The sequence below is a fragment of the Palaemon carinicauda genome, chromosome 1 (genome assembly GCF_036898095.1).
Source record: "Palaemon carinicauda isolate YSFRI2023 chromosome 1, ASM3689809v2, whole genome shotgun sequence".
NCBI lineage: Eukaryota > Metazoa > Arthropoda > Malacostraca > Decapoda > Palaemonidae > Palaemon > Palaemon carinicauda.
Genome location: NC_090725.1, coordinates 6,299,464 through 6,322,159, shown reverse-complemented (window position 1 = coordinate 6,322,159; position 22,696 = coordinate 6,299,464). Strand labels below are relative to the sequence as shown.

Below are 22,696 nucleotides of genomic sequence, written 5' to 3'. Positions count from 1 at the left end.
TTCACTGCCGACAAACGAACCCAGTCTACTCGTGAAAACCTTGAACGCCCAGAGGGAAAAATAAGGCTTTTAAATATACTGTACTAAACAAAAATAATGCTTAAATATACCATCATTAACACTACCATTACAATTATCGTAAGGTTGGAGAAAGATAAAGATTGCCGAGAACGTAACCACATTTCTGTTTACATTTTGTCAGCTGGACTCGCACAGTTAACAGTTGATTTCATTGTTGATGTGGAATTTTATCCTTAAATAGGCTATTCATTATGAAATTATGTTAATGAAATGTAATGTTGATATTGTTTTGTAACATTTATTATAAATCACCGTATTTAGGGCTACCAATATACTTAAAAAGACAATAGATTTGATACATTTTGTAGTGCTTGACTCGCGAACTTTGAACAGCCTCGTAGATACAGAAAATTTATTTTTGAAAAATAGCGATCGCGGAAAAGGGGAATCGTGTAATTCGAACACGCTTAATTCGGGACCCTACTGTATATATATATATATATACAGATGCTCCCCTACTTACGAACATTCGAGTTACGAACAACGGTACATACGAACACAAATTGAAGGAAGTCCAAACATGTTCGTAAACATCCGTAGATTTCATTTCAAGTTACTGTAAATTCTCTCTCTCTCTCTCTCTCTCTCTCTCTCTCTCTCTCTCTCTCCGTATTTTGATTTTTAATGCAGTTAAATCTTCACATTTCTTTGAAAATTATTAAAAAAAATTTTATATCCTTATTCGATGTTTCAATTAAGGGAATAGTAACGGATCGGAAAAAAACCACTTGATTTGCCTCTCGCCTTCCGTCAGAAGAAATATAACGTCATCAGACTTTTGGCATTTTTTTTTTTTTATTTCTTAACATATTAGAAATATCTTCAAGATGAATATTACATCAACGCCAATATGTTACAGAAAATCAGTTTCCCTACAGTTCTTATTATTAGATATCATGCGAAATCATTGTAGCTCTTTCTGTGTGTGTGTGTGTGTGTGTGTGTGCTCGCTCTGTCAATCGCATACGGGTAGTTAATTCTAAAGCTTCATACAGTATTCAATTTTTCGTTCAATATTAAGCCTTCATATTTCATTAGACATTATTGTGTTTAATTGTGGTTTATTAAATCACGTTCATATTTTTTTTTTAATTTCTTGAGCATTTCAATAATCAACAATTACTTTTGATTTACTTTTGGTTGGGAGATCAGCTGATCTCAAGGTGACGCTGCAGTATTACGATTATGCGCACATATAGTACGAATAACACTGATTTATATAATTTTCTTGATATTCGAAATCTCTTCATAGTGAATATTACAACAGCGCTAATATATTATAGGGTATCACATTTTCCATACAGTTCGTTGATAGACCTTATTATTAGTTATAAACGGAATACGCAACCCCCCACCTCTCTCTCTCTCTCTCTCTCTCTCTCTCTCTCTCTCTCTCCGTATTTTGATTTTTAATGCAGTTAAGTCTTCATATTTCTTTGAAAATATTAAAAAATTCTTTATATCCTTATTCGATGTTTCGATTATGGGAATAGTAACGGATCGGAAGAAAATCACTTGATTTGCCTCTCGCCTTCCGCCAGAAGAAATATAACATCAGACTTTTTTTTTTCTTAACTTTACGGTAAGTTGTAGGCTACTAATCTCATAACTAATGATACAGACCACTAAAACACTTGATATCGTTACTCGGTGTTTCGATTATGAGAATTCTGTAATAAGATTACTCGGCAACATAATGAAAGGAAATCATTCGGTTTGTCAGCGCTCTTCCGCCAAATACATGACGTCACAAGATACGTGACGTATACTCTACAAAGAATGATTCCGTCGGTCAAAATTGAAATAAAACAATTCAGTAAACTAACCTCTCTCTCTCTCTCTCTCTCTCTCTCTCTCTCTCTCTCTCTCTCTCTCTCTCTCTCTCTCTCTCTCTCTCTAACATACGTAGTACAGTACTGTACGTATTCTCTCCATTTTATTAAATGTTTTTTTTCAGTACAAACCAATACAGGTTACTTATACAAGCCTTAAACATACTTAAACATACTTATATAAACCTTCAATATACTTATACAGTACTGTATATGCCTTAAACATAAATTATAATACAAAATATGGCACTGAAGCAACTTACGAACAGTTTAAACTTACGAACGATCGTTCGGAACGTAACTCGTTCGTAAGTTGGGGAGCGTCTGTATATATATATATATATATATATATACACAGTATCTCTCCCTCTCTCTCTATCTCTCTCTCTCAATATATATATATATATATATATATATATATATATATATTTATATACTGGATATATGTACAGTACTAGCAAATTTTCTTAACTCGTGAATCCATTATCCTTTCTTCCTTCTTCTGCTATCTTTATGGACCCATTCTGTTATTCTTAATGTCTATATACCATCTGTCCTTCTCATTGTATGACCTGCACATGTCCATTTCTTTTTCTTACATGTTAAAATATCCTGTACTTTAGTTTGCTCTCATATCAAATGTTGCTCTTTTCTTGTCTCTTAGTGTTAACCCTATCATTATTCTTTCCATAGCTCTTTGGGTTGTAACTAGCTTATGTAATTAGCTTATTTTCCTTTTTAGAGACATTTTACTTTTCATAATATCTTATACTTATCCTTCCTCTACATTTGGTCCCATGTCTTGGGGGGACACTGTCTGTCCTAAGTATATATGTTCATCAACAATGTCTAGAAGCTCGTCTTTAACAATTATTTGTTGTCTGCGTTTTCATTGAACATTATCAAAGTTTTAAGCACATTTATCTTCAGGTACAGACTTGAATTTCAATGTTTCGATGTGAAGACTGGCACTCTAGTCTTAGGTAGTGCCATAGCTTCTGTACCATGGTCTTCCACTGTAGTGGGGTAGAGTTCTCTTGCTTGAGGGTACACTATGGCACACTATTCTATCTTATTACTCTTTCTCCTTTTTTTAAAGTTTTTATAGCATATATAAGAAAGATTTGTTTTAATGTTGTTACTCTTCTTAAAATGTTTTATTTATTTCTTTTTTCCTTTTCCTCACAGGGTTATTTTCCTGTTGGAGCCCTTGGACTTGTAGCATCCTGCTTTTCCAACTAGGGTTGTAGCTTAGTAAGTAACAATAATAATAATAATAATAATAATAATAATAATAATAATAATAATAAAAGACATATCTGTTTTGTAGCAATAATTGCATACTAGTAAAAGTGTACATTACTTCAACATTTGTTATTTCTTTTTAATTGCTATTATCCACTAGGTTAGAGAAATTTCTTCCAATTCACTTTCTTACCCATATTCTCTGTACCATTGTTTTGGTTGTCACCAATTATTGTAGTATTAACTCTATTTATTCTGCTATATGTTTTTGGAAATGATTTGATAAATATTCATATCCTAAAACTAGGAAGAAACAATTTCTTGCTACTCTTTCTCTAAATTATACTACGAAATTACCAAAGTACTAAATCCTGCTGAGTTGGAGAAGTTTTAACATTGTAGATGACAAAAATAGTATGAAATTCTTGGTACAATACTACCTGTGGTTAGTGTTCCTCATATTAGGCATCAGAGGGAAAGATATTTTTCTACTTTTCATTTAGATGTGAAAACAGGAGCTAGAAGGATATTAGCAGTATGACTTTAAGGTAACACTCATTGATATTATTAAGGTAATATCAACTTGAAAATTATAGCTCAAATTTTAAGTGGTTGAAGACAATATACTTAGAAATATAATACACTTAAGAAACTGAAAACCTTAAAGTCAATAGAATCCTAATTCAAATGATTCAATTAATTGTCTTTTACACATTTCTCTGTAAGGATAAACAAAAGAAGGAATTTATTCAAATTACCTTGGCTGCTAGAATACAAAACTTTCAACTGGTTCACTTGGGCACATGCACATGTAATTGTGTCTATGTACTTGGACCTGACATGAGTTGAATTGTAAGGAGAATCCCCGAGTTTAAGTTTATCAAGTTCCACGATGATGACAGACCTTTCAAACATTGCCAACATTCCTTGTACACGCTTCTTTAGGGAATCTCTGTGTTGGCTGCTGGTGAATACTGAAATGAAAAAAAATAATCAATATTCCATAAGACCATGTTATCTAAATTATTTTGCAAGTTAGAACATGGCTTAAAATATACTCCTATTGTAGGTTTAACAGGCTTTTTAATGCTACTAAAACTGACTTATATTTTGCATGTTTTCAAGTACTAGAATGAATTATTCAATAGAAGGGGAGCCGTATCAAGGTTACCCTAGTTCCCATACTACTATTGAGTATCACAACAGCGCCATATCCAAGATGGCGGACATTCCTATTTCTGTAGCGATTTCGCACGGTGGTATTCCTTGTTGATCTGACATTTTCGATCGATTTTCAAGGATTTTTATGCAATCTCAAGCTTCTTTCGCCTCTGGAAAGTTGAGCATTGAATCTTTACAATGTGTGTAATTTAGCACCAGTCTCACAGTGAAATTAGAGTAATTTTTTGTGATTAGGAGCTAGGCCTGTTACCGGAGGCGCCATGGGCGCAGTCTTGGTAACTATATCCAATAACCTATAATCAGTACAATACAGAGCTCGTGCAATATTAATACTAACTCCTTTAATCATTACTAAACACAATAGTCTTGTGTAAAGTATGGAACATCATATAATATTTCAACCATTTATGATAGTATGGCAATAAAAAATGCATTTCATATTAAGTAAATAATCTTTCCAGCATCATACTTGTCAACATTATAAATACCGTAGCTAAGAGTTTGAACATGGATTCAATAATTCCTTTGACTTGAAATTGAACTAATCACTTACTTAGTAATTAATCACAACTAAACAAAAGAGCCATTCTGCATGGATTTAACAGGGGTTGCAGTTCCTCTACAGGCAATTTTCAATCAAGATACAAGTTATTCTAGCATAAATTTAGGTCTGAATAATGTAATCCAGACACCCATCCTGTTAGGAAAGAGCTGACACTTTGTTATATATGCTTCCAAAAGAACCACAGCAAAATAACAACTGAAGACTCCAATGATGTCAAAACCATAGGGACTATCTCTTATTAGTAAGATTGCTGTCATACACATGACATTCCACCTTTATTTGTAAAATTATTGTACGTTTGTCTTCATCATCACTTTATCCACTGATAGTAAATTCTGCAATAATGTTCTCTTAAACCATGGAAATGAGAAAACATGAGATCTTAATGAAATATTTTATATCTATATGTGTACAGTTTGTCTGTCGATATTAGTACAATTCAACTACCCCTCTTCCATATTGACAAGCTTTATTAATTTTAAGTTGTCTTTCTCTTGAGTTGTTAGTATTTACTGCACAGGGATAGTAAGGTGACTTAAAATTACCATTGTGGAGTACACTATGTGATTCTTTCACTGTTCCTCTCAGGGAAAGTATATTTTTAATTTGGGTAATAATGAAACTTGCTTTTAGTTCAGGGAAAAATCCAGATAAGGCTAGACTAGTTGTTTATAGTGACGATGAATATGACATGTAAGTAATCTTCTCTAATACACAATTAACCAGCCCAGTTTTGATAGTGAAGGGCATCACAGCTCTTTAACTTATTTAACTTCCTTAACTTCCTGTTTAATCTCAGAAGGCAGGTGGGTCTTTGGTTATATGCAATAATTATGATCTTGCCTGGCTGGTTACTAACCTTGACCTGACTTCCTTAGTTGGGTCTAAGGTAATCCTATTCTGACTTCCTTAGTTGGGTGTAGGATAATAGTATTACATTTAGTAAGCGTTTAATGCTCATTACAAAGTTAATACTTTTGCAGAGACTCAACTTCTTTGATTACTTTAGATTCTGCTGCTAAACCCTTGCATTACTAGTCGCTATTTTAGACAACTAGGTCGTAAGGTAGAGGATCAAGTTGGTTGTCTAGATCCTTATATTCCTCCACTTGCTAAAGTAAGCACTCTTAAGCAACCTCATTTTTCATTTGTGGATGCCATTTCTTATCGTATGATTTTCTTAGCTCTTTAATGTTGGTGGTTGTTCAGCTAAAGCCGATTCGATTCATCATGCTTCGGATGACAGTGCTCCTCGTCCGCTTGCTTCCTACGCCACTTACATCTCAAGTTATAATGTTAGTTGGGTAATGGTAAACACTAATAATTTTTTACAAAAATGAATCATTTGGGGATGATTTTGTCCCTTTTATCTTCAGTCAAAGAATTATTTTATGGCTAAGAATTTTATTAAATTTTTTTTCACATACCTATTATGAAAATGGATGAAGTATTTCAGCAGAAAAAAAAGTTTGTCCAGTACAAAGCATTCAATATCATGTTGACAAAATTTCAGTAATTCGAGGTTGCATCCTATTGTGTTTCGTGGGATTAAGGTCCCAAATCATCCTATGTCTAAAAATGCAATATCATTCATAATTTAAAGTACAGTATGGTCAAAGTAGCTCACAAGGAATTGAATATAATTCTAATAATTGGCTTGAAAGTAAAGGTACATGACAGGAATAGGCCATCTACTTTCCTCTCAGTTTATAGAAACCTATCTTTGGAAAGTGTTTTAACAGCACCTCATTGGTGTACCAAGTAGGTTTTCACTACACTATAATAACTTGACATGCAAGCAAACAGCCGAGCACATTTTTGCATTGAGATACTAGCACAAACTTGAGATATGAGCAAGCTTACAGATGCTGACGCTAGGTGGCCGAGTGCTTGAAGCCAGTATCACTCGTTCATTTCATGTGATCATCGACTCAATTACACATCTTCCATAATGTCTTTACATTATTTACGTGATTTTAACTGTATGCTGATGTAACATTCACCATTAATATATTTAAAATAAGAAATTATATAAACAATACAGCATTCATATGTGCACATTATCTCAATACGATCTCGGGACCTTCAGATCAACAGCACAGCTGATCACAACCAAGGTAAACAAAAAAGTTGGTAATTGTTGATTGCTAAAATGTTTCCTAAATTGAAATAGAATACAATAATGCTTTATTAGAGCATATATCCTATGGAAGAAGAAAATCAAATTATGATATACAGTACAGTAAGAAAATATTGATAAAATATGACTTGCATGATTGCCGAATCCTAACGCAGCTTAATAAATATACGGAAACTTACCTTTTTTAGTTTGACATATGTCAAGATCGACTTACAACACGCTTCTCGGTCCCTATCTCCGTTGTAAGTTGGTGACTAACTGTAAATGTAACCAAACCATATTTACCTTACACTTTATTTGCATTTTATAATAAATAGCCTATTAGTGGAAAAATTCCATATAAACAATGAAATCGTCTTTTAACTATGCGAGTCCAGCTGACAAAATATAAACATCGGGTAGTGGTTATGTTCTTGGTAACCCTTATCTTTCTCCAACCTTTCGATAATTCTAATGATAGTGGTAATGATGGTAGTAATAACATTTAGATTAACATATTAATTTTGCAAAAAAATCCATCATGAGTTTAATTACCCTCCCTTTCTCCAATCTCGAACCATCTTCTCTGTCATATTGAACATTATAGCCTTAGCACAATTGTTCTATATCTTTTAATTTAAAACTAGTCGAGTACTTTCTTCTCTTTTTGCTGGTGATTCCATAACTGATGTTGGTACAAGTTGCTACAAAATCAAACTGACTTATAACTGGTTAGGAAAAGTATTTTGGGAATGGAATGTGCAATCAGCCTTCGTAACAGTTTAGAATTATCGTAAATTATCATAGTGTCATTAGTGGTAATTTATTATTGTTGACTAAGCGCAAACAAAAGGTTTTTCTGTTTTGTGACGTGCATAGGAACCTTTAAGGATACATTAAGTAAAATATTTGTACCTTGGAAATGTGAATACATTCGTTTGTTTGTTATGATTGGCGATGAAACATAAACAAATGAAAGCTTTCTATTTTAGGTGGCGTGTTAAGGAAAAACATTATATAAAATCGCATTCATTTGGTTTATTTTGAAGTTCAAATGAAGCAGTAAGTAAAACAACACTAGTAATAACAATATCATTACATACTGGTAAGTAGTCGTCGACTTACAACCGAGAAGGAACCCAGAAAAACGGGTCATAACTCGATCTGGATGTACATCAAACTAAAAATGTGAAGTTTCCATAGTTTCATTAAGCTGTGTCATAATATTGTAATTATCTTAAGTCATATTTCATCAATTTTTTCTTACTGTACAGTATACTGTATCATTATTTCATTTTCTTGGTTCATAGGATAGTATATACTTTACTTAAGCATTTTTGTATTCTATTTTGAAAATTAGGAAGCATTTTTACAATCACCTATCACCGAAATTTTTTTTTGTTTACCTTTGGTTGTGCTCAGCTGATTCCTAGGTCCTGCTACTGTACCGGCAATAAGCATACATATGAATACCGGCAATAAGCATACATACGAATAACAAGGAGTATCGTTTATATAATTTCTTACCTTGTTCAAAATATCTTCATAATGAATATTACATAAGCATCAATATGTTATAGGATATCATAGATTTCATTGTGGTACCCCAAAATTTTTAGCCCATAAAATATCATTTTATATATCTCTGGTATCATGTGTTTCTTTTTTTAGAAACTAAATTACAATAGACTAACCTCATTTACTCCATTTCTTTATCCCATCTTCTAGTTCAATAAGTTAAACAATAAAAGAGAACGATAAAAGCAAAGTAATAATCATTGCGTAGATGCATAGAGCCATACTAACAACCAAACAAAAATCAGCTGTTTTGTCATGAACAATCAAATTAGAAAGCAGTTGTTTTGCTCGTATTTCTACCATCGTAAGATAGTAAACAATTCCCGTAGTTGTTACAAGTTAAGCAGCATAAGTGACATATTTTTACATTACAGTACACCCTTATTTGCTATAGAGAATAGATTAAGAAAAAACACTGCCAAATATAAACAAGCTGTATCTGAAGGGGAGAAAATAATGTTCATAGGCGCTATTCTGTTTGGAATTGGGGAAAGATGTGTCCAGAAATAGAAGAACCAAAAAGAAAAATGGATGGGAACTTATAAATGCGCACATCACATAATTAAATATAAATACTGAATATAGAAGATAATGTACCAAAGTGTCTGAAACACCCCACGCCCCCCAAAAAAATAAGTTTTGTGATAATGCAATATTTGAATAACTTTCTAAGCTTTACAATCAAGCACCACAGAGCTAAAAACTATATATTATTGTGCATTGGCAGTGATTGAAACTCCAGAAAACTTCTATTTATGCAATTAACAGTAAATAAAATATGAGAGAAATATTTAAAATAAAACTAAGTTAGTAAGCTAAATTGAAAATGATAGTTGAACTAATAATTTGTTCGTGTATGAAATGAAAATATTATTTTGGAATTTTGCCTTCATCAGCTAATTTGGAGAGCATAGTGTCGATCAAGTTGTAAATGTAAGCAATAGAAAAGATTACAACATGTTGGTATATACCGTAGTTATCAAATGAATACATTCTCTCTCTCTCTCTCTCGCTTGTAAGGGTAGTTGATTTCTAAGCTTCATAGTGTATTTAAATTTTTACTTCATTATTAGATCTTTATATAAATTTAGACATCACTAAAAATTTTGGTATTGTTACTTGGTATCGTTACTTGATGTCTTGACAATGGGGGTAATATAAAAAATTTTAAGTAATTTTTATTTTTCCTAACATACTTACCGAGAACTACTTTCTTAGGAGTTACCTGTAATCTCCTCTCAACCGACCAGAGTTTTGTGTAGTATACCCTACGTCCGTTTTCTATGGAGGACTAACCCGGGAGTAATGAGAACGTGCCCCGAGGGTAGACCTGAGCTAGGTCGGCGTCAGCTTGGGTCCCGTTAGTCAGTAAGTTCCTCGGATGTTGCAAAAAGTCCCTGCAAGGGCAGAAAGGCACTCGGGGAAGGTAGGGAGGGCCATTACCCGAAAGTAGTTCTCGGTAAGTATGTTAGGAAAAATAAAAATTACTTAAAATTTTTGATTTGTTCCAACACAAATACTTACCTCGAACTACTTTCTTAGGAGACTTACACTTTAGGAGGTGGGAGAGTCTTCCTGACCTTCAGACCCAGCAAAGCGGACGCCAAGTAGCCTAGATATTAACTAGGTTCTAAAAAACTGGGAAACGAACGGTAGGGTAAACTACACAAAGAGCTCACGTTAGTGTCTAAGTACTCACCCTTTGAGAAATCTTCTGATGCTGAGTCCAGTAACAAAGTTGCAGAGACGTGTTCTTCATTGGTTACATATGTGTGGTTATCTTCGATAGGGATAGGAAACGGGGATTAGGGTGAAAAGGAACGAACCTGTGTCTCCTGGTTTTGCTATCCACGATTGTGCCTAGGGCTTCACCGTTAAATCACTTGGAGCGCGGAGATGACTGTCCCAATGGAGAACCCGTCTAAAGACCTTCTTGAGTAATCCTTGAGGTAATGGGCAGTAAAGGTCGACTGGTTCGACCAGGTGCCCGCCCGAAGGATCTGGCCCACCGCCATGTTCTTCTCAAAGGCTAAGGAAATGCTTAGTCCTCTGATGTCATGGGGCTTAGGAGTACCTGGCACGGCCAGTCCCTCCTCCTTGTAGGCCCTGGCAATAACTTGTCTCAACCAAAAGGATATGGTATTCTTCGATACCTGCCTCTTTGTAACACTTGTGGAGACGAAAAGGCTCTTGATGCCCGGCCGGAGATGTGCAGTCCTCTCAAGGTATTTCCTAACGGCATGGACAGGGCATAACCTCAAATCCTCTGGATTCCCAGTCCTAGGAATAGCTGGCAGCGAGAACCCCTCGAACTTAGGATCCCAGACTGCTGGGTTCTGGGTTTTTGCCACAAACGAAAGGACGAACTTGAGGGAGATTTCTCTCCACCACTTCGAATGAGAGACGTCGTAAGACAGCCCATGGATCTCCCCTACCCTTTTCGCAGACGCAAAGGCCAACAAAAAGACCGTCTTGAGAGTGGTCCCTGTCTACAAAATCTTTCATCGGTTCGAACGGGGGGCTACTTAACATCTTCAGAACCCTAGCCAAGTCCCACTGAGGCACCCTAACAGTTTGAGGAGAGCAGGACTGTTCAAAACTCCTGATAAGCATAGAGATGTGTCTAGAGGAGCCCAGGTCGATGCCCTTCAGAAGGAAGACTTGACCCAAGGCTGCTCGTACTCCTTTTATAGCTGGGATTGACATCCCTATTTCGTCTCTGAGATATACTAGAAAGTCTGCGATATCTGGGACTGAGGCTTTGAGGGGCTTGATGTTCCTTGAAGCACACCACTTCGTAAAAGAGGCCTATTTCGCTTGGTAGACCGCTGCCGACGACCTTCTCAGGTATAGCGACATCTTCTTAGCAGTTCCTGACGAATATCCTTCCTTCCTCAGGAGGCGCTCGATAGTCTCCAGCCGTGAAGGCGTAGAGACTGTGGGTTGTCGTGGAACCTGAGAAAGTGTGGCTGTTGTAGAAGATCTGGCCTGTCGGGGAGTGGCCACGGAGGATGGCTTGCCAGGTCTTTTAGGTCCGCGAACCACACTCTTTCCGGCCACCAGGGCGCTACCAAAGTCATCCTTAAGTTCCGGGCAGCCCTTACCTGATCAACGTGAAGGGGGGAAAAGCGTACATGTCTAGGTTGTCCCATTTGTGCTGAAAGGCATCCTCCAAGGCTGCCTTTGGGTCTGGGACAGGAGAACAATACACGGGGAGTTGTGCGTTCAGCCTGGTTGCAAAGAGGTCCATCACTGGGGAACCCCACCGTTGAATGATGAGCCTGGCTACTTCTGGGAGGAGGCACCACTCTGTTCCTACTATCTGACCCATCCTGCTGAGACCGTCGGCTAGGACGTTCTTCTTCCTGGGGATGAACCTTGCCAATAAAACTATCTGGTTCGCCTCCGCCCAATCCAGGATCTCTAGGGCAAGATCGCACAGCTCCCTTGACTTGAGGCCTCCTTGCTTCTTTATGTACGCTACTACTGTGGCGTTGTCGCACATCAACGCCACAGTGTTTCCCCTTAGTAGATCGATGAACTGCAGGCAAGCTTTTTGGACTGCCTTCAACTCTAGGACATTGATGTGTAGGCCTTTCTCCACGTCCGTCCAGGTTCCTCTCGCCGTCTTGTTGAGGAGATGGGCTCCCCATCCCTGGTTGGAGGCGTCTGTGAATAGGAGCATCTCGGGAGGCTCGGTCGCGAAGGGCATCCCCTTGAACGTATTCGACCGGCACTGCCACCATTCCAGGGAGGGTATTGTGTTTGGCAGAACTGGGATTAATTTTTGGGGCGAGTCCAGTTGGTTCCAGAAGCTCTTCAGGTTCCATTGGATGGCCCTGAGCCTGAGTCTCCCCTGGGGAACCAGTTTCTCCAATGACACCAGATGACCTATTAGCCTTTGCCAGTCCTTCGCTCTCCTGGGTTGCCCCGAAAGGAAAGGCAGAAGGATCTTTATTAGATTGCTTACCCGCTCCTCTGACGGAAAAGCCTTCACTAGTTGGGAATCCAGTGTCATCCCCAAATAGGTCATCCTGGTGGTGGGAGATAGGTTCGATTTTTCTGGGTTGATCATGATACCCAGACCCTTGCAAAATTGAAGAAGCTTTACACCCTGCTACTTCAAAACGTCCTCTGAGGAGGAAAGAAGCAACCAGTCGTCCAGGTACCGGATGAGGCGAATACCTCGCTCGTGAGCCCACACCGAGACTGTCGTGAAGACTCTCGTGAATACCTGGGGAGCTGTCGACAACCCGAAGCAGAGGGTCTTGAATTGCAGGATCTGGGTACCCCATTTCACTCGGAGAAACTTTCGGCTTGAGGGGTGGACCGGGATTTGGAATTATGCGTCCTTGAGGTCTATGGTCATCATGTAGTCTTTCTCCCTCAAGGACTGCAAGACCGACTTTGGAGTGTCCATTTTGAAATCTGTCTTGCAAACAAACTTGTTGAGAGCTGACAGGTCTATCACCGGTCTCCATCCCCCCGTCGCCTTTTCTACCAGGAATAGTCGGCTGTAGAAACCTGGTCCTGGATGCAGGACCTCCTCCATGGCGCCCTTCTCCAACATAGTGGACACCTCTTCTTGAAGGGCCGCCCTCTTCAACGGGTCCTTGGGTGCCAGCCACTCCGACAGGCTGGCCGGAATCAAAGGTGGAGGTTCCGTTAAGAACGGGAGCCTGTACCCCTCCTTCAGTACGGATACTGTCCAGGGTTCCGCTCTGTGAGCCTTCCATGCTTGCCAATGTCGTCTGAGGCATCCCCCAACCTGAGGCTTGGGCAGGAGTAGGGGGCCTCCCACTCTACCTCCTCCTGGAGGAGCGGCCTGAACGGCCTCTCCTGGAGGCAGAATACCCTGTTCTAAAAGAGGCAGACGCTGCTGGAGCTCCTCTACGGGGGGGCTGTGGCGCTGAAGCCCACGAGGAAGAAGGGGCTTCTCTCCTCGTCAGGCTAGGAGGGGCCTGAGAAGTAGAGGGCCCGTCTGATGCTGACCTCTTGTAGGAGGGCCTCCTTGCCGGTTGAGGCCTGGGAGCGTTCACTTCCTTTCGTTTAGCTACCTTCTCCATTATCTCCTCTAGCTGTTTCAAGGGGAACAAGGAGTCACCCCACACAGGAAGGCTCCTCATGGCCCTCGCCTCCCTGTCTGGGATCTTCCGGGAAAGCTTCGCCAGAATAGTGTCCCTCTTGCGAAGAACCCAGTTCGCTGAAAGGGCAAGGGACTGATATGTAAGGAACTTCAAGGTCTTGCCCCCAGAGATGATAAGCTCCTTCAGTAGGTTCTGTTGCTCCGGGTCTGTTAAGTTATATGTGGCTTGTACACCTACCAGCGTGGAGGCCCACCAGTCCAAGCAAGAGGAGACGTGCACCAAGTCTTTCGACATCTCCTCCATCATCGCAGCCTCCGACTGTGAAAAGCAAATTGGGGCTGAGGAGGCTCTGACCTCCGGGGCACCCTGTCCCAAAACGTCGAGGGAAGGCTCCACTTTGCAGGCTCCCGGCCGTTGTCCCTCTGGCACATAGAACCTACTCTGTGACTTGAGTCCTTGGAGCAACTTCGCGGAGCTCTGTGTTTTGGGAGCTTCGGCATTGCCTGCCACAACTTTATCAACATGAGCCCGTCCCAGGACTAGATCTCGGGCCACAGGCAGGGCCAGGGAGGTTTTCTGCTGGACGGGTGCCTCCATCAAGCGGCTGAGGCTGGACCTCCAGTAGTCCTCGTCGGTTGGGACCGGTTCCTCAATCCGATGATGCCTTCGTATCAGGCCTATTACCTTCCGATACGCCGAGTCCTCGGTCGGGGAACCTTCTCTACTGTCAGCAGTACCTTCCGTCTGACCCCGAGGAGCCGGGTCACCGGGCACTCCTACCGGGCGCTTCGGTTCTGGATCAACAGGCACTCCCCTGCGGTGGTACCGGTCCGCCCCGGCGGGAACCTCCGCACCAGGGTTGGGGGTCAGAACTGGCATTGCCGTGCCGGCGAGGACTACCGTCCGTGTATTCTCTCTGGGGGACGAGGACGCGGATCCTGTGGGCTGACCCGACGGAGGGAACCGTTCCTTTAAGTCCAAGGGCCGAACCAGCTGTGCTGATTCGGCCAGGCTGCCCGTACGGAAGCACGGTTCCCCCCGCTGGGCGGGGTGAGCCGGAAGCTTCGCGGACTTACGCCTGCCTGAAGAGGCCTTCTCGCATTTCTCCCTGCGAGGGTCATATCTGCGGCTGAAAGATGGCCTTCGCGGCGAGTAATCCCTGGACCGCCGGTCAAGGGAACGCTGCAATTCACTCCTACGGGGAACGAAGACCCAATCACCATCGGGGGACCTACTCTTCCTGTACTTCCTCCGTGGAGACCGGGACCGTTTTCTACTGATCCTCGAGCGGGATCTTGAGCGGGAACGCCTGCTCCTGGACCGCTCCCTCCGTCGCCGGTGCCTCCTCCTCGCTTCCCCTTCTGAAGAGAACGAAGCACCACCATCTGAAGAGCCCGACGAAACTGTACCACCCGACCGACGGGCAGAAGCGGGGGCTACGGAGGGCTTCGCGACCTGCTGCGTTCCAGAGGTCGAGGGTTGTAGGAAAGACTCCGGAACCGCCGTCAGAGGAGCTGGAAAAGAGGTTGGACACACTACACTAGAGAACCAGGTATCCAGGCCCTCTTCCATCCGCATTGGGGACCTACCTGGCGTTTTAGGGAGCCTCCACCCGAAGGGCTCACTTACCGTGGAGTCCAACTTTCCCTGGACGTCACACCAGCCGCTGAAGAACCTGAAACACAGGCCCACGGAGCGGGCGAAGAAACAGGCACAACATTACTACACCACAAGGGGTCGTCGGAGGAAACGTGCCCCCCAAGCACAAGGGCAGAGTCTCCAGAACCCCCAGACACAGCACTATCAGGCTCCCCACTAGCCTGAGAAGGACCAGCAACCCCCACATCATATACATTAGACTCCTGGGGAAGGGCCCTCGGCTCTTTCCCCGCAACGGACTTACCTCGTCCCCTACTCTGGGTAGGGGAAGGCGAGACAGAAGCCCCGTCGGACCGTCTACTGTGTGACGATAACGGCGAAGAGATGCTAGATTTCCTGGGTGAACGTTTCGACGACTTCTTCTTCTTAGTGCCATAACGCACCCACTGGATCTCACTCCAGCTAACACACTCAATGCACGTATCCAATGGCGAGCACACTCTGCCTCTACAGGAAGAACAAAGGGAATGAGGGTCCACTTCGGGCTTGGAAAGGAACGCTCCACACGACTTTCCGGCTCTAGGCCCAAGACAACGGCGGATCTGCTCCATCGCACACAACCACAAGGCACAGGAACGAAGGCAATAAACAAGGAATACACTTGGGAAGCACAAGGAAAGGTAGTGAACACGCAAGAACACAAGGGATAAGCACAGAGATTCCACACGGGACACACGAGTCGGGACACAAAGGGTCGTAAGAGAATGAGAGCGGCATGATGGTATCACAACGCGACCAGAGAACTTACTGACTAATGGGACCCAAGCTGACGCCGACCTAGCTCAGGTCTACCCTCGGGGCACGTTCTCATTACTCCCGGGTTAGTCCTCCATAGAAAACGGACGTAGGGTATATTACACAAAACTCTGGTCGGTTGAGAGGAGATTACAGGTAACTCCTAAGAAAGTAGTTCGAGGTAAGTATTTGTGTTGGAACAAACTAATATTACTCGGTAAAGCATCAAAAGGAAATCGCTTGATTTGCCAGCTCGCCTTCCGCCAGAGCTATGTCACCAGACTTGAGACGTGAACTCGGCAAAGAATGACTTGCAAAATATGTCATAACCTTTTCTGTTTTTCTTGCAAAAAATAAAAGAAAATACCAACTTATCAAGTATTTAATTTTTATAGAATTAAAGACAATATATTATTTCCATGAAAATATTTATCCTATTAGTGTACTTTCAGTGGATATACATTGATCTACCATCAGAGATGAAACATATTAAATCAAATGCGTATAATATGAGATTCTGTCCTAGTTGTAGAGTCAAATTTACGCTAAGTAGAACAGTACATATAATCGATACAGACCCATTAAATAATTTGCATCGTTACTCGATATTTTAATTATGGGATACTAATATTAATCGGTAGGCTAGCTATTGAAAGGAAATTATTTAATTTTCCAGCTCGCTTTCCAACAGAAATATGACGTCACCAGACATATGCTATGAACTAGACAGATATTAAAACTTCTAATTGTATATTTTTTCAAAATGGATAGTGTATATTATCATATCAATAAAAGAAAATACTAACTTACCAAGAAAAATTACCGGTAGTTAAATTTCAAAATCGAAAATAGATTATTTTAAAGGAAATATTTGTCCTATTAGTGTATTGCAGTATTTCCAACACACTTGAGAAGTCATAACAGTAAAAAAAAGTGTTGGTCAAGTTGAACACTTGTAAATCGACAACTACCTGTAATCAATACTTGGTAAGATACTTGTTGCTCTAAAAATTAACCTAAACAAAACAATAGTTTCCGTTTTAGGTAGCATGTTTAGGAAAAGCATAATACAGCAAAACCTATCCTATACACTGATGGTTTCACAGCTGTCTTAAACAACATGTATGACTTAAATTCATCAAAATTTGTCCTAATATTATGTCGTCTTATTCACGGAAATATACAGTATTTACACTCATGTTGGGTGTGTAATTTTAAACTTTCGCATGTCATTAAAACTTTAAAGCCTTTTAAATGTTTTATTTATTCATTAGAATAATTTCATATTAGAAAAATGCAGTATAGTACATAGAAAGCATTGAAAATGGGCAGTTAAAGAGTATGACTGGGTAAGTTGCCAATTGCCTTGGCTCTACTGGAATTATTCCCATTATGTGTTCCTAAACACAGTATGCGATTTTCCAGTTCTCCGAGGCCAGGAATCCACCAAATTCTCGCATAATTGGGGACCCTACTGTATATTACTTTTCATTAGATTAATTCAATCTCTTTCCTTCAACTCATGTAGAGTGTGGCAGTCAGCAGCATGAACATCAGATGTTTATAGAAATAAACAGAATTTTGATCATAAAATTTTTTATTTCAATACTCACCTGTTGTTCATATGCTCACCCTCAACCACACTACCTTGTGTTGTCAAGGGATAATGCTGACTTTGAAACTGAAGAGGCAAAGAAAATGGAGAGTCAGTTACCACTTAATGCTTTACTGCTTATCCCTTACCTTAGTGCATGTGTTTATTGAAGAGAAGAAAATGAGAAAAGTTCAAAAGTTTAAAATTCTACGAGAAAATGTTGATTAAGCCAATCTTCTGTAAAAGCAGCAATATGAACATAAGGTAAATATAGAAATAAGTTTTATTATAAAAATGCTCTTATTTTATGAAAAAACCTAATAATATCACTTTCTAAAATTTATCAACCTATAACTCAATTACCGGATAGATGAAGCCTTGATATGATCATACGTGTAGAAACGGCGTAATGCCCACAGCCAAGCTGAACAACTGCTGTATTTAGTTCATGATGTAATTTCAACTTGGACACAATCTGCGCACCACCATTCACTTCATGGGAATCGACAAGCACTAGTCCTTGAATCTAGGAAAAAAAAAAAAATTTATTTTTCCTTGTTTCCTTTCTTCACTGAGCTATTTTCCCTGTTGGGGCCCCTGGGCTTATAGCATCCTGCTTCTCCAACTAGGGTTGTAGCTTAGCATTTAATAATAATAATGATAATAAAAGATAATAGCATGGTAAGATATACAGTAACTAAATACAGTATCATAAATCTTTAAAAGTAATTTGTATTTTTCCTAGACATACAAACCTAGTCCTTTAATTACGGATACTGTTTCAGTATTAGCTGAAATTGGTCTTTATAAGTTACATAACGAGCAGTTATCCAACTGGAAAAGGAGCAGGGTGAGTAGCCCCACCCCCTTCCAGTCAGATAGTCTTCACTTGCTTTTGACATTTAGGTTCAGGACTTAAGAGTGGTGGTTTGAGGAGGGTAGTTTTATCCAATTTTTAAATAACCTTAAAAATTTATGATTTGTTCCCCAGCGGCAACCAAATCCTCGTCCTCTCAGGGAAATTCAATGCTTGGTGGAATGGAAGTCCCTGGGAACCAAATTGGAAGGTTAAATTTTTTCCCAGGAAGTGATTCATGCAAGAGTTGCATGAGCTTAAACCAAGGACCCTTGTCATCCCTTATCTGTCTGTTATATGGATGAAAGACTGATAGGTCCTGGGTTGTACATGAAACATGCACTTGATTGACACTGGGGAACCCTTTTTCCAAAAGGGAATGCCAGTTAGAGCTAGATACCAAGTATATAATTAATGAGCTGGTATAAGACCCACCATCCTCCCGTTCATTACAGGAGGATGGCGAAAGATACTTCCTTAAAATCAAAGAATGGTGCTGAAGTGTAAATTACCAGCCTCTGGTCTGACCAGCTTGTGACATTTTGACTGCTTTTGTACCCCAGTAGGGTAGACAGAAGAATGAAAGAGAAGGACCAGTTATACTTCTTTTATTTCAGACTTACATCTACAAGTTACCATAGACATGATGCATTCTTGTCCTGTGTGGGAACTAGGCTGGTTACACAAGTTGAGACCTTCCACAGGTCCAAGCACAAAGGTGTCAAGGGACTTGTGGGTACACTCCCACAAGCCACAAGTAAAGGGTTTTAACAGGTTCCTCCTGAAAGCGTGGGTGTGGCCAACACCCCTAACCTTGTGAGATCTAGTCGTGGTTGGCACCTTGACTGTCTTGTCAGACTAGGAGTAATCTTCTCACAAAGCCAGAAGGAGACCTTGTTCCTTGTACTAATGAAAAGTCTCCAACACTCAGGTATAGGGTCCTTTTTAGATAGCATCGCAGAGCCCTCACGGGACATGAGCAGCTCTTGATCGCAACCCTACACCTACCTAAGGGAGAGGATGGAGAAGGACTTGAACCTGCGGTTCTGTGATGCTGGGTTCTGGGTCTTGCCCACGAAGTCCAACATTAAACTAAATGAGACCTCCTTCCATCCCTGAGCATGGGTAACAGAATAAGAGAGACTGTGCAACTTGCTAACTTTCTTTGCTGATGCTATGGCTAGCAGATAAAGTGTCTTGAGATTCAGACCTCTGTCTGATGACCTACTCAAAGGCTCGAATGAGGTACAGTAAGAACCTTGAAGACCATGGTCACATCTAACTCTGGGGGCCTGAGGTCCCAGGTTGGGCAAGATTGTTTGAAGGTTCTCATGAGCATATATACCGGTAACTACCAAGAGGAAGAGAGATCTAAGCCCTTCAGTTGGAAGACCATACTCAAGGCAGACCGATAGTCTTTCACAGCCGTGACTGAGAGACTCTTCCCGGTGAAGAAAGACGAGGAAATCCACAATCTGTGCTAGAGTTCTTCGAGGAAATCCACGATCTGTGCTAGAGTTCCTCTAACAGAAGGTAAACCTCTTTTATGACACGAATTGCAAAAGATGGCCCAATTGGCTTGGTACACAGCTGTAGAGGACCTCTAGAGATACTCAGACATCTCCTGTGTAGTCCCTTGTGAAAAGACTTTTGCTAGATGTTGGATAGTCTTCACTCGTGGAGTGTCTGCTAGTACATTGTTCTAGCCTAGAATGTATCTTGCTGACAACTCCATGGCGTGAAATGACCCCGAGACGTGCATCCACTTCATCAACTCAAAAAGAGGGCACGAGGTCGTGCCTCCTTGCTTGATAGCGTAAGATACTACTGTAGTGTTATCGCTCAACAACACTACTGAGTGCATCCTCCAACGTTCTTAGAATGTTTGCAGTCTAAGGAAGGCTACTTGCATCTCAAGGATGTTGATGTGAAGGTGCCTTTCCTCTTTAATCCATATCTCTAAGACAACCAGGTCCCTCAGGTGTGATCCCCAGCCCTCCTTCGATGCGTCTAAGAAGAGAAGCATGTCTGGAGGTAATGAGTCAAGGACTCCCTTGGCAAGATTTTTCTAGTTGAGCCACTAGGCAAGACTGTTCCGAGCTTCTTGTTCCAGCGGAACAGAAAGGAACCAGGAGTCCCTGATTGCTGACTAGATATTCTTCAAGCACCACTGAAGTGATCTCTGATGGAGAAGCCTGTAAGGTATGAGTTTCTCAGAAGAAAGATGACCGAGAAGATTTGCCAATACCGAGCTGGGATTAAGTCTTGGACAGAAGGGCTGCCCAACCTCTCTGAACTTGCTGATGAGATTGTCTATAGGGAAGACTTTCGCTGCTGCCTTAACTATCAGTATGCCCAAGTACTTCAACCTCTGGTTGGGTATGAGGTTCGATTTCTACCAGAATCCTCAGATTGTGGCAAAACATAGGAAACCGGCCTTGATCCTGAAGCAACTGCCTCTTTGAAAAGTTCAGGATGAACTAATTGTTGAGATACATCATAAGACGTATCCCTTATGAGTGGGCCCATGCGGCTACGAAGGTGAGCATCCGTGTGAGCACCTGCGAAGCTGTACACAGTCCGAAACACAATATTTTGAACTGGTACACCATACCGTAGAGGGAGAAGAGGAGGTACTTTTGAGAGGTCTGATGAACTGACACTTGAAAGTACACGTCCTTCAGGTCAATCACAAAGCGTAAAGCCTCCCACTCTGACTGAAAACAGCACAGACCTTACAGTCTCCATCCTGAACTTTGTTTGACGAACAAATTAGTTGTGCGGAGAGAGGTTGATGACCAGTCTCCAGTCCCCAGTCAACTTTTCCACCAGGAGGAGTTGACTGTAGAAACAAGGAGATCCATCTCAAAAGAATTTAAATGCATTCTTCTCCTACATCCCTTGCACCTCTGCCTGTAGGGCCAGGGCTTTCATGGATGTTAGGTGCTCAAAGGGGAACTCTCGGAACTAGAGGTATTGAACGGCGGTTATCCAGAAAGGTTAGTAACTGTCTCAAAGGTCACTCTTCACCCAAGACTTGGCCCAAGGTCTGGTAAGTCACCCACTGGTGAGACAAGGAACCACCTACTTTTGGCAGTGGGAGAAGGGACATGTTGGTATCAATGTCTCCATCTTCCTTCCTTCTTCCAATTGGTGCCCCTCCTAAATGAAGCAGGCTGGGTGCTCAAAAAGGCTGCGCCTGCACAGGCTCTTTATGGGAAGATATTGCACAAGCTGCAGGCTAGGATTTCAAGAGCAGGCGCAGGGTCTTTCCTTGATCCTGACCCTACAGGCTTGGCTGAACCCAAAGTTTACACCGTTGCTGTCTTCAAAGTACCGGGGGCCTTGAGAGAGACTATGCGGTAGATCAAAGTGTCCTGCAAAGTAGTCCTCCATGAATCCAATGCCGCCTGCACACTACCCTTCGTCAGTAGAGAAGTGATGCCATGCAGTGACAAGTTCCTCAAAGACGACGCAACCTCCTCTGTGGTAACTTGTCTTGAGAAGTGAGAAACTAAAGCATCTCGCCTCTTCAAGACGCAGTTAACCCACAGGTCTGCTGACTGGTGGGCAAAGAAGGCGACTGCCTCCCCATCCGACAGAACGAGACTCTCGTACTTCTCCAAATCTTCTAAACTTTTTGAAGTACGTCAGTCCCTGACCACTGATCAAGCAAGGAATCAGCATGGAGACTGGCCAAAAGCAAAGCCTCCATGGCGCAGACTCAAAGGCCAAAAAAGATGTGTCTTCCAACTTGAGTCTTTCAGCCGAGTAACCACGTCAGGGCACAAACAGATGGGTCAACCAGCAAAGGTGCAGACATCATGTTCGCCGACGCATAGAACCTCAGCTGCCCGGAGAGTGGTGGAGACAGGATCTTGCTTGACCTGCTGGCACGGAATGAATTTTTAGACCAGCAGATCTGATCGTCCACTCCGTTCAGGGCCAAGTCCATGAGATCTGACCAGGGCAACTCCAATGAGGGCTTTGAACTTTGAAGGACAAAATAGTGTTTTTCCCTCATCAAAGTCCTCCACATCCGAAGTGCTAAGAGAGCCTCCTTGAGGCCAATGTACTCATGGATGAAAGCAAGGACCTTCACAAAAGAAGGCTCTGACTTGGGGTAATAGGCCTCAGCGGGCTCAGGACCGTGGTTCTGAGTC

At 41.4% G+C, this 22,696-nt stretch overlaps 1 protein-coding gene across 1 annotated transcript in view; it reads right to left on the bottom strand.

Annotated features, from left to right (window-relative positions):
- Positions 1 to 22,696, bottom strand: part of LOC137646248 (uncharacterized) — a 261,911-nt gene that overhangs the window by 30,341 nt on the left and 208,874 nt on the right. The window contains exons 24-25 of the mRNA XM_068379370.1: positions 18,041 to 18,203; positions 3,917 to 4,132 (exon numbers count right to left, since the gene is read on the bottom strand). Coding sequence (XP_068235471.1) covers positions 3,917 to 4,132; positions 18,041 to 18,203 — 379 coding nt within the window. The remainder of the gene's footprint in view (positions 1 to 3,916; positions 4,133 to 18,040; positions 18,204 to 22,696) is intronic.